Here is a 16,982-nt window from a genome sequence, read left to right on the forward strand (position 1 = left end):
GAGCCAAACCGGTTTTGGCTGAAATTTCTTTTGAGAGCCAAATTTTTTAAACTTAAACTTTTTCTAATGCCACTTCTTCAAAATAGACTCGCCCAGGCTGTGGTATTTTGTGGTAGAGCCACACTCAAGGGGCCAAAGAGCAGCATGTGGCTCACAAGCCGTAGTTTGCTGACCATGGGGCTAGGGCCGTGTGTGTGTGTGTGTGTGTGTGTGTGGGGGGGGTTAGTTTTTTTTTTAATTTTAGTGATTTGATTTGATTTTATTATTTATATTTTTTAAAATATATTTTATTGATTTTGTACAGAGAGGAAGGGAGAAAGATAGAGAGTTAGAAACATCGATGAGAGAGAGTCATCGATCAACTGCCTCTTGCACACCCCCTACTGGGGATATGCCCGCAACCAAGGTACATGCCTTGACCTGAATCGAACCCGGGACCTTTCAGTCCCCAAGCCGACGCTCTATCCATTGAGCCAAACCGGTTTCGGCTAATTTTAGTGATTTTAGAGAGAGGGAGGAAGAGGGGGAGAGAGAGGTTGATTTGTTGTTCCACTTACTTATGCATTTGTTAGTTGATTCTTGTATGTTCCCTGACTTGAGATTGAACCCTCAACCTTGGTGTATTGGGATAATGCCCTAACCAACTGAGCTACCAGGCTAGGGCCTTATGTATGTGTTTTTGAGCAGTCAATTATTTCATGTATGTGTTTTTGAATAGATAATACATACATAAAATTTTTTAAAAAAGCAAGTGTAGTGAAAAACAAGTCTGTGAGTCATCCAAACTCTGCCAATTATTTTTCCTCAGGCATAACCACTGTTTTTATTTTCTTGTTCCCTTCCAGGAACAAGTTACACCTGCAACTAACTGTTCATACAGTTGACCCTTGAACAATGTGGGAGTTAAGAATACTTACCTCCTCTGCAAGCTAAAAATCTACATATAACTTTTGACTCTCCCAAAACTTAACTATGAGTAGAATCCTTATTTATAACATAAGTAGTTGATCAACACGTATTTTTTATATGTATATATTATATACTGTATCATAACAATATAGTGAGCTAGAGAAAAGAAAACTGTTAAATCATGAGAAAGAGAAAATATATTTATTACATTGGGAATAATCCACCTGTAAACGAACCTGTGTAATTCACACCATGTTGTTCAAGGATCAGCTGTAAATCAATTCCTTTAAACACACATATACATAAATGATAGCATGTTCTGCACACAGTTCTACACTTGACTTATTTCACCTAAGCATCTGCTTAGGAGATAGTGGCAAATATTTGTTTAGTATTTAATAAGTGTCAGACACTGTTCTAAGCACTTGCAGGTTTTTAAAAATTTTTAAATATATATATTTTTTAGCACTTGCAGTTTAATGCAATAAATGTTTCCACAACCCATAGCACTTGCAGTTTAATGCATTAAATGTTTGCAATAACCCATGAAGTAGATAGAAATATCATTCCTATTCACATCATATAGACGAGGAAAGTGAGATACAGAGAAGCTGAGTAAAGGAATCAAAATTCAGTTTCAGGCAATCTGATTTCTCCAAGCTCCCAAGTACAACTGTGCTTTATATTTTCATCAACTAGGTTGACCATATGAAATTGCAGTTTTGTTGATCAGAAATAGCTGAATTTTAGCAATTTCATATGATCCAACCTAATAAATAGTTACCTAATTCTTTAAAACAGCTGCATAGAATTCCATATATAGATGACCATGATTTTTCGATTAGTTTTATTGGTTGATAGTAAGCTGGTTTCTATATTTTGCTTTTACAAAAATACAATGCTGCAGTTAAAGATCTTTCTGCTTATATAATTTTTCACAAACGTAAAAAGAGCAATTGTGTCAAAGGTTATGGACATTTAAACATACTTTGAGAAATTGCCTTGCAGAGATTATACCATTTTGCACTTTCAGGGGCAATGTATGAGGATGTGTGTAAACATATGAGAGTTTCCCCCACACCCTATGGATGGGTGCATTTGAGTTTTATATATGTTATAGTTTGGTAGTAAGGTGAATCCTGGCATACATAATGCAGTTAGCCCTGATTTCTGTTTTTCCAGTATTAGAATATATTAATTTAGATTTGAGACTTCATAATATAGCTTAATTGTGACCTTAGAGGCATTATTCAACAATTTAATGGGTTACTTGGTGGTGAAAGATAAGTTAATGCATTGTTTCAACCAGCTTTTTAAAAACACAGAAATAAGTGTTTTCGAGTTGGGTGTCTTACTGTAATTTTTAGTTATTGGTTAAATCTTAAATTTTCAGTTTCGAAATTACATGTTAATAGATTGTATACCTCTCAAATGCAAAGAAAAAAAGTAATTACATTAATAAGTATATAAAATTTACCTGAGACAAGTAATGAGACAGGTAGTGAGAAAGTAACCCATATATTAAAACAAGAAATTCAATAATGCAAGTAGAAATTTTCCACCAACTACATGTCAATTTCCTTAATAGGTATATCTATCACATAATTGAGTTTGAATCAAAATAGCAAATTAGGACTTAATAGTGGAAAACAATTAGGGTGAAAAATATTAATTGGGGAAAAAAAACACATTTCAACCCTTTTCGTAAGTCTCACTTTTTGCCCTTCTCCAGGAGTGTCCTTGGCAATAGCCATGCCCAAGTTGCATTTTCCTCAGTGCACCACACATCTGAACTTGTGCACAAATGTCTTTTAGGTTCTAAGGATATAGGAAGTATTCATGTAGGGATATATTCCAACATTTTCTGTGCTTAAAATTGTTGTGAAATCTTCAAATTAAATTAAAATTGGTCCTTGAACGATGTAGATGTTAGAGGTGCCCACTACCCATGCACTTGAAAATCTGCTTATAACTGCTGTATTTTTAAAAAAATATTTTATTGATTTTTTTACAGAGAGGAAGAGAGGTATAGAGAGTTAGAAACATCAATGAGAGAGAATCATCGATCAGCTGCCTCTTGTACACCCTTTACTGGGAATGTGGCGCAACCAAGGTACATGCCCTCGCCGGAATCGAACCTGGGACCTTTCAGTCCACAGGTCGACACTCTATCCACTGAGCCAAACCGGTTTTGGCTAACTGCTGTATTTTATAGACCAGTTTTCAAGGTTACTATACTCTTGTTTTATTTTTTTCCTAAGTCCTATAAACACATTTTTGATTTCCCAGACCTCCTGTCTTCCTCTTGTTTGTGAAGGATGCCCATCCATTACTGTCTTACTGTACTGGACCCTATTCCAGATTGGCTGTGGGTTCAAGTGTAGGTGAAGACTGATTGGGATTTTGTTTATTTTTTTCAAGCATTTCCTTCCTCTCTCCATTAAGGTAGTTGGTCTTAAGTAGATTCTTTTTTGGCCCTTCACCATTTACTTCCGATTCATTCATTCTATTAACTACTAGTTGGGTTTGCTGATTCACTTTGGTGAGCAGAATGAGGCAAAAATGATCATTCATTTTGCTCTTTATCATGCTACTCTTGATTCAGACCTTTTTGTGACTCCCTCTCATTTCTACCTTTCACTAATTGAAGGACCCTTTCAAATCAAATTTCTTACCAAGTTTTCTCTATTATAATGCATATTCACCATGTCTGCTTTGGATATACACAGATTTAGAGTTTAATATTTCTTCACAGAATCTAGCATAGTGTAAGGCTTTGGTTGCCAGTGTTCGTTGATCTGAAATGTTTATTTGAAATTTTTAACTAAAATCAGGATTTAGATCATCTTAGTATGTTGTGTAGTTAGGGTTTCCCATTATTATTAGTAATTATATGCATTTTATAGATGCAATGGGAGACGGGGAGAAGCACCATGTAGTTTTATCTGTTTTATCCATTTTTTCCTTTCTTTTTAATTTTTTTTTTTGGCAGAGAAACTTTTCCATGTCTGTAAATAGTGCCGCTGTCCTGCGATTGACAGGACGAGGAGGAGGAACAGTGGTGGGGGCTCCTAGAGGTCGAAGTTCTTCAAGAGGGCGAGGTGAGCTTTTATATGAAAAAGTAATAATGGAGGAGGAGGTGGAAGATAGGAAACCACTTAAAAAATATTTTAATATTTGATTTAAAAAAAAACAAAACCCTGCTCTTTGACATTAACTGCATACTAAATGTCCTGAACATTTGCTTTCTAAACCATTTTTTAAAAATGTATTTTTATTGATTTCAGAGAGGAAGGGAGAATGTGAGAGAGATAGAAACATCAATGATGAGAGAGAATCATTGATTGGCTGCCTCCTGTACACCCCCTACTGGGGATTGAACCTGCAATCCGTGCATGTGCCCTGACTAGGAATCGAGCCATGACCTCCTGGTTCAAAGGTTGACACTCAACCACTGAGCCATATTTGCCAGGCCTGAATTATTTCTTGGTGTGTCTGCTTCACAACCCCTGATGTGGAACAGAGGGTAATTCTAGCTTAGAGATTTGAGTGTGAAGCATTCAAGATGGTCCTAGTTAACTTTTGCAAATCTTTGTTCTCAGGGAGTTTTGCACTTGGAGAGCCAGAGTTTCTGAAGTGCCTTGCTGCTAGAACAGCACCAAAGTCCCTGCAGGCCTCTGTGATGCAGGGTTTCTATGTAAGGACACCTGTCAAGGGTGTCCCAGTCCCAGAGAGACTTTAGTAAAAGTTGTTTCATCAAAACTAGGGCTGTTTTAGGGGCTAGAATAAAAAATAGTTATGTAGCAGTCACTTAACCTACATTTTACAGATTTGTGTCTTGTCTTAGAAGAACAATTCCTATTTCAATATTACTTGTTTTTTTTTTTTTTGTATCTGTTTTCTATTTTGGGTTTGTTGATTTTCTGCTACTTAAGGACATTCTTGATGTTTATAATATAAATATTTACTTGAGCATTTACCTATAAGTTGGCTAAATGTCCCTTTAGTAGTAGTCTAAACGCCCCTTGTCATTTTATTTAAGAATGCTTTAGAAATGCAAGAATTGGGTATCTGCAATGGCAGAGGACATTGTGTCTGCATATTGCACCAGCCAGATTGACATGATTATGTGTGTGGAGGATCTAAATTCTTTTTAATAATTTTTTAAAATTCATTTTAGAGAGGATGGGAGAGGGAAAAAGAGATAGAAACATCAATCATATGAGAGAATCATTGATAGGCTTCCTCCTGCAGGCCCCCTAATGGAGATTGAGCCTGCAACCCAGGTATATGCCCTTGACTGGAATCGAACCTGAGACCCTTCAGTCCAAAGACCGATGCTCTATCCACTGAGCCACACTAGCTAGGCTAAATTATTTTTTCTTAAAGTTGTGTCTTATGAATAGAGTAATTTATACTCAGTCTTTATAGAGACTGGATTCAATTGTGCATTCCTGTGAAGAGGTTTCTTTTAGTAGTCCATTCAGAATCTGGAATGCGGGTATTATAAATAATGTAAAGGTTAATGAAAACACAACTTGTAGGCTTCTTACTATTACTGAGTTATATTTGTTGTACATGGTTTTTTCTTCTGAATTATTTGTCAGTCTCTAGAATGGTGGTTTTTAACCTGGGAGTTGTTAGAATCATCTGTAAAACTTAAAGAAACACTTCTGTGAGAGAAATTAAGGTATGTGTGTGCTTCAAAAGCTCCACACACCATTGAGATTTCCAAGTGTATATAGGTTCCTCTGATCTAGAATTCGACTTGAGATGTGTGTATCTATTTTGGTGTGTGATAGTGTTTTGGAAATGGCTCCAATCTGCTATGGGGTGTTTCCTGTATTTCTCTGCAGTGGGCTGGCAGCAAGGAGAGGTTGCCTGTTCTCAGCTTTGTCTCCAAGTGCTTTTCAGGGCGAGACATAGAGAGTTCTTATTAATCAAGAAGTGTGGCCCACAAGCCAGCTGTTTTATGTGCCTCAAAAGTGACTATCAACTGTGTGTGCTGCAAATACCAGCCAGTCTCTCTAAACAGGCTTAAACAAAATTCCATATTGAGGAACAAGTGAGGGAGTGATAAATTTATCATTTCTCCCTGCTTTCTGGTTTCTTTGAAGTGTAGGGTTATCATACAGGATAGAAGTCTTTCGTTCACAATTTAAACAGGGCATGCACCAAAGATAGGTACCATGATGAAAGCTGTGAATTAACATTAGTGTAAAAGAATGGCTTGAAACTTAGTCAAATGAATGAACTGACTGTGAAAAATACTTCTAACACCACTGTCTCAATTGTGATTCTTTTTAATGGATATAGTTTTATCATCACTCATTACTTAATTTTAACTTGGTTAAATAATGATTATTGTGGCTTTCTCCCCCAGCCCCCCTTTTCTTTTATTTTGCATGGGCAGAACTAATATTAGATAATAATCCTGCCTCTTTTCAACTTGAAGGAACTTTGACTTGGAAATTGACTGATTTCCCAACTTCTAAAGATTACGAACTAGTAAAATTTAAACAAACATAAGGGGTCGGGGGAAACAATATAGTTATCATCTTTCTATTTTATCTGGTTAAGATGTTTAATAATAAAGCAGATTCACACAACTGTCAACCATTGTCTTCATTAAAAGAAAATAATATTTTAATCCCTCAAAAGAATAGTGTGAAATCTCAGGTAATAGGTCAGTCCTTCAAATTGAACTTTATGAAAGATTCATGTTATATTTACTTGCTCCTTCTTATCTGGGAAGTACACTTATAAAGGATTACGGACCTTGTGCACTTTGAAGGTTATTTCTACTTTCTACAAGCTGGGAAGCTCTAGAATCAATTGTTTTTATGTGCCCACTTATAAAGCCTTAGTCTCATAAGGAGTTCCAGTACTTGCCCAAGTCATAACTGGCAGAAAATCTTTCATCTGTGTTTTGCTTGTTTTTTGGGCAACCTGGAGGCTATTTCTCCTATTCGTACTGGTATGTTTTTTAGAATAAAATACTTTTTTCAAGGTGATACATACTTAATGGCTTTCCAGAGAAAATTGTTCTCTAAAAGGACACGGTACTGTTTTCCTTTTACTCTCAATATTATTGTAGGGATCATCCCAGTATTGTATAACAGTTTGTATTACACTGTTTTAGGAGGACCTTAAATAAACTGTATATATTTCCTAAGGAGAGAGTTACTGAAATTGGGAGTTGACTTTCAGTTGACTTAAGGTTGACACAACTAGAAGGTAAGTTTAAGATAACTACAGTTCAGACCTAGTCCTCATCTATGTTTTACAAATGAAGACATGGATAGTTGGACTAAATAGAAAGTATACATTGTTCCTAAAATTGCCCACATACAATCCTGTCCATTATTTTTGTATTTCTTAGTAAGATGTTAAAGTACAACTGTATTCTGAGTCAATTCTTGAGAAATTATAACCAAAATATAGAAATACTGCCTGGATATTTGAAGTAATTATTTAACTCAAATTGTATTTAGCTCTGGAATGCATCCATACTTTTATTCAAGATTCAACATCACTTTTCTTTGGGTGATTTTACCCTGTTGGAGAAGTTGAGCTAGGGATGATGGCTTAGATTTCATCTAGGTATAAATACATCCCTAGAACCCCACCCTCCTTCCATTTTCAAGCCTGTATGTTGGAAACATTCAGTGCACATTAGTTGGGGAATCCACACACTGTATAGAAAGTATAAAGCTCACAATTTATACTGTCTTTTGCCTCTAAATCCAGCAATTGTATATATAACCTTCCTGACCCAAACTATGCAGCTATGTTATTTATATAAGTGGAATCACTTTTATGTGCATTGTTCTTTGGCATGCTTTTGTCTTTCAACAGAATAATGTTGTTTTTAAAAAACTGTATTGATTTTCAGAGAGAAAGGAAGAGAGAGATATAGAAACATCAATGATGAATCGTTGATTGGCTGCCTCCTGCACATCCCTCCTGGGAATTGAGCCCGCAACCCAGGCATATGCCCTTGCCTGGAATCGAACCTGGGACTCTTCAGTCCAAAGGCCAACGCTCTATCCACTGAGCCAAACCAGCGAGAGCAATAATGTAGATTTTTTTTAAGTGGCAGTGCTTTATCTTTTGTGCCTTCTCTAGTGTTCTACTGAATTTTGTCAGAATTTATTTAGCCAGTCCTTATTGATTATATTTTGTGTTTTTTTAATTATACTAACCATTTTTATATGTGTGCATTTACATATTTTTTAAAAATAATTTTTAAAATATATTTTATTGATTTTTCACAGAGAGGAAGAGAGAGGGATAGAGAGTTAGAAACATCGATCAGCTGCCTCCTGTACACCCCCCACTGGGGATGTGCCCACAACCAAGGTACATGCCCTTGACAGGAATAGAACCTGGGACCTTTCAGTCTGCAGGCCAACGCTCTATCCACTGAGCCAAACCAGTTTCAGCTGCATTTACATATTTATGAGATTATTTCTATTAGGTTAAATTCTAAGTTAGAATTTGTTGAGTCAGTTTTATTTTTATTTTTTACGTATTTTATTGATTTTTTACAGAAAGGTATAGAGAGGGTTAGAGAGTTAGAAACATCGATGAGAGAGAATGATCGATCAGCTGCCTCTTGCACACCCCCTACTGGGGATGTGCCCACAACCAAGGTACATGCCCTTGATCAGAATTGAACCCGGGACTTTTCAGTCCACAGGCTGATGCTCTATCCATTGAGCCAAACCAGTTTCGGCTTGAGTCAGATTTTTATAGATCTAACCAATTGCCTTTAGTAAAAGCCAGTTTACACTTAAACCACTAGAGTTCCTAAATTCTTACATCCACTCATTCCTATTAGCTCTGTGGCTTGAATTTCTTTGTGATACTTTTCTTTAAGGTTTGAGCAAAAAGGAAAGTACCTTTGGTTTCTGTGGAATATCCTTTAAGGAGGAGTTAATTTATAAAACGTATGGTTTAAAGTTGACCCTGTTAAATTATTCTTTCTCAGGAGTTGTATTATTTTTATATTTGTTCTTGGCTTTTGTACTTTATCTGCTTTCTTTGTAAACTCTCAAAAATCTTCCATTTTTGTTGAAAATAATAAAAGTTTTAACTTGTAATAATTGTTTAGTAATCACTTTAGAATTTCACTATTGGACTTTTTATTAAAGAGCTTAATATTGACACTGTTTCTTGTTCAGGACTGGGACTGGGACTCTTACACCAGTTTACTAACATGTTTCTTTCAACCTCCTGTGGTCTAGCTACTTCAGTGCCATCATTGGTCTCACAGGTAAAGATCCATTGGGCCTCACTAAATATTTAAATATATACATTCTGCTTTTTATAGAGACAGAACTTCCAAGATTAATCTTTGGTGTTAAACATATGCCAAATGTTGACATTTATCATTTTTTCTATTTTCTTATTTTCAGGCAGAGGCAGAGGTGAATGCGGTTTTTACCAAAGAAGCTTTGATGAAGTAGAGGGTGTGTTTGGCCGAGGAGGTAGCAGGGAAATGCATAGGTCGCAGAGCTGGGAGGAAAGGTAACTAAATATTCCACATCTTGGTATAAAGGTTATTTGGTGTGAAAAACTTCTGTTCTGCTTTTTGTAGAGGAGAAGCCACTTTGTACAATTACATGTTTTCTTCTTCTTTTTTTAATCCTCACTTGAGGATATGCCCATTGATTTGAGAGAGAGAGAGAGAGAGAGAGAGAGAGAGAGAGAGATTGATTGATCTGTTGCCTCCTGTAAACACAACCTAGATATGTGCCCTGACTGGGTATTGAACCTGAAACCTTTTAGTGTAATGGGCAGTGCTCCAACTGAGCCACCCTGCCAGGGCACAAGTTTTCATTTTTTTAAAATGCTGTTAATTATTGGATGTCAAGCTATATGTAAGAAAAATTTAAATGATCTTTATTTAAAAAGGAGTATTTTAGGTAAATAGGTTATTTATCTGCTTAGATATTTCATAGTTAATAGCATTTGTTATTTGACAAACGTTCAGTGGGATGCATTGATATTTTCTCATTTGTTGCAGTTAAAGCATCTTCTCTATATTGTTTGTAAAAAAGATGTATGTGCACAGAAGTCCACTGTGGTGATATTTATAATATGAAATAACTGGAAGCAAGTCAAACAGCAATACCAGCATGGTTTTTAATATAATGGTGTATCCACCCAATTAATTCTTTATAACCATTAAAATTAGGTTGATTTTAAAAATATTTAATGATGTGGGAAAACACTTTGTTAAACATCTAAAAACTGTACAGCATGTATTTAAAATAAGCATATATCTAATTTAAAAATATGTATAATTAAAAAATAACATTTCTGTGGCAGTAGAAGCTAACTATTGTATGTGAGATGATGGATATTTTTGTTTTCATACTTGCTTTTCTATAGTTTCCAAATGTTAAGGCAATAACCATTTATTTGTTTTATAATTTGAAAGAGAAAAAAATGCTAAAGAAACATAGGAAAGTGTGTGTTGTAGATGGGAAATCTATATATTACTCTCAAATCTTGTTTGAAACTTATCTTTTCTAGGGGTGACAGACGTTTTGAAAAACCAGGACGAAAAGATGTAGGTAAGCCTTTCTTACTGTTGTGAAGTATTTTTATTTGTATTTCCATGATACTAGTTTTTATTTATTTATTTATTTTCTTCTTATTATTAAGAATTTTAGTAGTTTTTATTTTATTTTACTATTAGAGGCCCAATGTATGAAATTTGTGCAAGAGTAGTCCTTCCTTCCCCCAGCTGCCGGCACTGGCTTCCCTCGAAGCCCTGGATTCATCGGAAGGTCGTCCGCTCTAATTAGCATATTATGCTTTTATTATTACAGATTATTATTTTTATTGATTCCAGAGAGGAGGGGAGAGGGAGAGAGAGAGAGAGAAACATCAACAATGAGAGAGAATTATTTATCGGCTGCCTCCTGCACGACCCCCACTGAGGATGAAGCCTACAACCAGGCATGTGCCTTGACTGGGAATCGAACTGTGACCTCCTGGTTCATAGGTTGATGCTCAATCACTGAGCCACACTGGCTGGGCCATTATACGGGTTTTTAACATGGCTCCCACATAGGATACATTTATTAAAAATTGACTCAGTTACCTACACTTCTCCAGTAGATGGGGTTGTAGCATTGTTGCATTGAAATTTCACGGTCACTTAAGAGCTCTGTTGTATGGAACCAGCGCTATAGCATACAATCATTAAGATTTATTTGATTTTACTTTTTAAGTCTGTGTGTTCTCTGCTAGGCATACATTTTTTTTAAAATTTTATTAAGGCTATGTTGTGAACTGAAATTTCAAGTTAGGAATCAGTCTATTAACTTCTAGCATCTCAAAGGTGAAAAGAGAGAAAATGCTAGAATGTTGGCTTTTTTATAAGAGAGCAAAAGCTAAGATTATGAATGTTCTTACTTTAGTCACTTATTTGTCTGGTCTTTTTTTTTTTTTAATATATTTTATTGATTTTTTACAGAGAGGGAGGGAGAGAGTGAGTTAGAAACATCGATGAGAGAGAGTCATCGATAAGCTGCCTCTTGCATGCCCCCTACTGGGGATGTGCCCGCAACCAAGGTACATGCCCTTGACCAGAATCCGGGACCTTTCAGTTCTCAGACCGACGCTCTATCCACTGAGCCAAACCGGTTTCGGCTTGTCTGGTCTTTTTGATATATAATCTTTTTTTCTTGTTTTGAAATGAGAGCAGTCAAAATAAATTGTATATTTAAGGTAGCCACTGAATTAAGACAAACACAGTAAGAGAACAGAATTTCATTATTTATGGTGAATTAATGAGTTTATATTAAAGATCTATAATGATAAGATGGGCTTTCTGACTGATTAAAGGTACTGTCTTACACACTGCCATTGGTATTATTAATATCAGAGAAAAATTCCAATTCATAGTAACATTATAGTTACAAAAATTACTATACAAATTCCAAATTTCTAGAAGTACCAGGCAAGTTCTTCAGGGCATGATTCTGATAGTGGTAAAACATTTCTCAAAAATATATTAGATATGCAAATATCATTCACAGACTGATTTACAGAATTAAAAAAACAAAAACAAAACTAAGTAGTTTTTTTAAAACAGTACCACTTTTGCCTCACTGTTTCCATATCAAAACTCATTTTAACATTAGATATTTGTTTCTCATTTATTATGATGGCATTAGGAATATAAATAAGGAGCCATTAAATGAGTGTAGCATGAAGAAGTTTGGGACAGACTGGGTAGATAACTTATTGGTAGCTGAATGGCATCACTAATATTGTAGACCAGGGGTGTGCAACGTCTGGTGCCCATGAAATCATTTGGTCAGGCCCTGCCAAGGCATTAGGGGTGAGTTAATTAAATGTTTGACCAAATATAGCAGACTAATTTTAAGTTGATAATTTTGCATGGCCTGTGAATGATAATAGAAATATCCAAATGGCCCCTTGCAGAAAAAAAGGTTCCCCTCTCTGTTGTAGACTATTGTTGGATAGGTACTATTTTGAGGGATTTTCAGGATCTCTGCTCCCATCCTTGTTTGATTCAATACCTTTCCCAGTGAATGAAGAGAGGTAATGAAGAACAGTTTAAAAAGTACAGGGTTGGGAGTCAGAACATCATGAGTAATCTAAGCTCACAGATATTCAGTAGTATCATAATAAATGGAGCTGGAAATGTTTTACATAATTATTGGGATTAAATAAGAGTGTGTGAACTAATTTATTCAGTTAATGATTATTGAGTTCCTACTCATATGGTCCTTGTGCTAATGGTAAATAATTATTTCTTTTCACTGGATGACAATGTTGGTGTGTGATCAGATTTTCAAGTCATTTATGTCTAGAGGGATAGCTATAGAGAGGAATAGTTGGGACTTGGGGTCAGAATTAAGGTGGAACAAAAGACCAGATTTAACAACGGAAAATGCAGTTTTGCATAAACTTCACAATTTAATATTGAGAACAGTTGTATAACAGCAGCCTTCTGGGGAAAGCACAGCCCTTTTAGCTAACTGCTTGATGTTAATCAGTAGTGCCAGTGTGTCCAAGTACAGCATTTACTAGAACTAAAGTGTCCTCAATGAATCAAGTGATTTTTATGATGTCTCCTCTGTATTTTATGATGTGAAGGAGAACTTAAGTATTGTGTTCAGTACTGGAGCCACACCTTGAAAGGATCTATACATTGGAATAGGATCATTGGGCATTTGAAGCCTCGTGGTGGGGAATGCATGAAGGAAATGCGTCTGTTTACATGCGAGGAAAAATTGTGGACAGGACAGAGTAGAGGAGAGTTTATAGGATCACTTTCTGCAAATATTTGTTTTAAGAGAGAAATTTGACTTGATTTGTATGAATCTAATGGGTAGATTTAAGGAGGCAGATATTAATATTTGACAGCCTTAAAAAGATCTAATAGAGTTGTCTGAAAATGACTTGGATTGCCTAGTAGTAAGTTCCCTGTCATGGGAATAGCTTGATTTTAATGCTTGAGAGTCATACTTTGGTGGTTTGGACTAGATGAGTATAAAGATCTTTTTATTATTATTTGCCTTTCTCACATTTTAACTCTTTAATTCAGTATGGTGATTTTCTCAATCATCCACTGTTAAGAATATAGATAGCTTCTTTTCTTTGCAGAGGCTAAGAAAAAGTATATTTTTAAAAAGGTTCCATAAAACTAAGTTGATGTGAAGTGGTTAAGAATATTAAAGAGAGTGTTTCCTACTAAAATATCGGGGCATCTTCTACAAATACATATTCAAATATATAATAGTGGCTTTTTGATAAGATACTCACTTTCAAGTTATTAACTGTGTTAATTATTTTGAGCTCTTTTTGTAAGAAATCCACTTTTGTTGAAAATATTGTAGATGAAAATATTTGCTCATAATTACAGTACTAAACTAGTTTGTTGGGATACTAATATACTATTGATAAATTGTGAGGTGTCCTATGACATTAAATTAAGATAATTTGAGTACTGAAGATTCCAGAATGATTTTTTAAAAAATTGAAGTTGCTTCTTATTTATGTATTTGCTTCTTATGTGGAAAGAAATGGGTGTAATTAGAGATAACCGGGTAAGAATCAGGCATAACCCTTGTGAACACCCATGGGAGAATGTGGAAAGAGGCCTGTGATAATGGATTCCTATTCAATGGGAATTGATTGCTCCATAGGAGGAGATCAGTTCCAGTGATCATCTTGTATGATTCTGTGAGGATGAAATGAAAAGATGATTAAAAAATATGAAATGGTCCAAATGATGCCAATATGTTCACAGCCCAATGTGACACCAGTTAGTGCATTTGGTGTGAAATACTTTGAAGAAGACCAAAAGCAGTTTTTGGTTATTAGGTCTCTGCTGGCATTTCATAATATGGACTTGTATGTAAATAAAACTAGGCCTTATGATTTTCAGTATCTTCTTGTCTTCAATTTGTTGGCACTATCATGGTATATGCATTGATTTCCAGAAGCACAATTTAAGGTGATCTAACGTGATCTTCCTGATAATGTATCCAAGATACATCTCTGAGCTCCCAGGTGGTCCAGGTTAGTGAGCTGTGCAGCCGGGAAGTATGAGCTACTATTTCCATCTCTCAGTAATTTACGCCCTCTTTCTGTTTGCACTCCATTCTCCTGAAATGATAACGATACCTTTGCAGAAAACTTAATCCTTTATTTATTTATTTATTTTGCTAATCCTCATCCAAGGAGATATATATATATATATCTATAAATTTTTTTTTTTTTTTTGAGGGAGAGTGGAAAAGAGAGGGAAAGACAAAGAGAAACATCGATGTGAGAGAAACACATTGATTGGTTGCTTCCTGTATGAGCCCTGACCAGGGCCTGTGCCAGGGAGAAGCCTGCAACCGAGGTATGTGCCCTTGACTAGAATTGAACCCAGGACCCTTTGGTCCTCAGGCTGACGCTCTTAGAAAACTTAATCCTTAATGTAAAAACCAATTCTTTTAAGTGAAAGAATTATGATCTGTACTTTTGGAAGCTTTCAACCCCCTAGACCAGTGATTTTTCAACTGATGTGCTATGCCATACTGGTGTGCTGCAAGAATTTTTGAAACATGCAATACTTGACTACTTAGTCAGGGGCACTGACCTCTTTTTGCTTACTTAGATTGTCAAAAGTAAAAAAGACAACTGCTCTAGCCAGGTGACTTGGCTAGTTGGATCATTATCCCGTACACCACAAGGTTATGGGTTTGATTTCCAAACAGGGCACATATCTGGGTTGTGGGTTTGATCCCTAGTTGGGGGTCATATGGGAGGCAACTGCTTGATATTTCTCTCCCACATTGATGTTTCTCTCTCCCTTTCTCTCTCTCTCTCTCTCTCTCTCTCTCTCTCTCTCTCTCTCTCTCTCTCTCTCTCTCTCTCTCTCTCAAAAAAACAAAAACAAACAAACAAAAAAACCCTAACAGTATAAACATATCCTTAGGTGAAGATTTAAAAAAAAAAAAAAAAAGCAGAAAGAAGAGACACAACAAGACACACAGAAATGACAACAGCCAATACAACAATAGTCATCAGTGCGAATGAATCAAAACTACACCGTTGTGGGTGTTTGTTTTTTTTTGTCAGATTGGCAAAAAATAGAGTACTATTTTTGGTGTGCCTTAGAATTTTAGTAATTAGTTTATGTATGCCATGAAATTAAAAAGGTAGATAAAAGTTTTTTATTGCAGTTCTTAGTTGTCTATTTTTAAAATATTTTAAAAATAGTGTTAGTGTACCAACTAGAGAGGTTTTTTTTTGGTCAGGGTGGGTCCAGGGGTAAGTCATTCTAGTTTTCAGATACAAAGTTAATGTGTAAATAGTGTACTTCAGTGGAGAATTTACTGTATTTATAAGGGAGACTTAATCCCAGATCTTTCTCATTCCCTTTGTTTTGTCATTTTGGGAAATTTTACTAAACTGTTGGAATTGTGATCTATGAAAGTGACATAGAGCTCTTAGGAAAAAACATACCATGTAAATCTTGATATAACTTTTATTTTCACAGGTTAGGTAAATCTTATTACTTTATTATAGAAATAGGAATTACTGCTGTCTAATTGTTACAATAATTTTGGGTCGAAAAAAAATCTGTTGGTCTGGCTAGTACTTAAATTAAGAATACCTAAGATGTTCAAAGAGCCAAAGTTCACAGTAATAAGTTTCTGCGTCTTTGATATTCTTCTGCTATTACCAGTCTTAGACACTCCAAAATTCTTCTTAATTTCTTTTCCTTTTGGTCAAAGAGGAAAATGTGACTTGCTGCTGGGCCCTGCTCTTCACAACTGCTTGCTTTTACTCAGCTAGTATTTATTTCAAGAGCTTATTGCTGCGTGGGTCATCACCAGGAGGGAGGGTTAATCTTTCACTTTTCCCACATAAACCTGAATAAGGGAAATTTCAGAATAGAAGAGCAACCACATCCATTTGAAATTTGATAGGGTGACTTATTTGGTTCTTGTTTTGTTTGAGGACAGTTGGATTTTTTATTGAAATGAAAAGTATACAAAAGATAGTCAAACTGGATGTGTAAGGAAAAGGGCTATAAAGTAAAAATTGAAGCAGAGAAAGCATAATTTTCAGGGGTATTAGATTTGGAAATAAATAATAGATTTATCTAGTCCAACCTCCTACTGGTGAATAAACACTCATTTTTTGTTTATAGAAAAAACTATTTCAAGTTGGAAACAGGAATTTGGGGTAGAAAATACTTCATTGCCTAATTATTTTTTGCTTTATCTATTGGATACTTTTTCCTAGTTGAATTACATCTAACTAAACCTTTATGTTTATAAAACCTTAAAATATAAATATGTACATTTATGAGTTACTTAGAGCTGTCATTTTTTTATATATGTTTATATATACCATTGAATGGATCATAAGTAGGAAGGGAATATTTTTACTTAGGTTGCAAGCTACTTAGTGAGCATTTTATTATACTTTTTAAGTTATTTTATTGTTATGCAGTTAGCTTTAACGTAGATATAATTTTGAATCTCCTTATCAAAAGTACCCCCACAGGTTCCATTTGAGCT

At 35.3% G+C, this 16,982-nt stretch overlaps 1 protein-coding gene across 7 annotated transcripts in view; it reads left to right on the forward strand.

Moving 5' to 3' along the window:
- GIGYF2 (GRB10 interacting GYF protein 2) overlaps nucleotides 1-16,982 on the forward strand; it is a 128,817-nt gene that overhangs the window by 44,844 nt on the left and 66,991 nt on the right. For 5 of the 7 annotated variants that reach the window (XM_036420581.2, XM_045575550.1, XM_036420584.2 and 2 more), the window contains 3 exons: nucleotides 3,902-4,010; nucleotides 9,330-9,441; nucleotides 10,453-10,493. In XM_036420581.2, the coding sequence (XP_036276474.1) occupies nucleotides 3,902-4,010; nucleotides 9,330-9,441; nucleotides 10,453-10,493 (262 nt within the window). Of the gene's footprint in view, nucleotides 1-3,901; nucleotides 4,011-9,158; nucleotides 9,188-9,329; nucleotides 9,442-10,452; nucleotides 10,494-16,982 lie in introns of those variants that run through there. The other 2 variants (XM_036420592.2, XM_036420594.2) reach the window with 2 other exon arrangements.

This window comes from Pipistrellus kuhlii, unplaced genomic scaffold, assembly GCF_014108245.1.
Source record: "Pipistrellus kuhlii isolate mPipKuh1 unplaced genomic scaffold, mPipKuh1.p scaffold_m20_p_7, whole genome shotgun sequence".
Lineage (NCBI taxonomy): Eukaryota > Metazoa > Chordata > Mammalia > Chiroptera > Vespertilionidae > Pipistrellus > Pipistrellus kuhlii.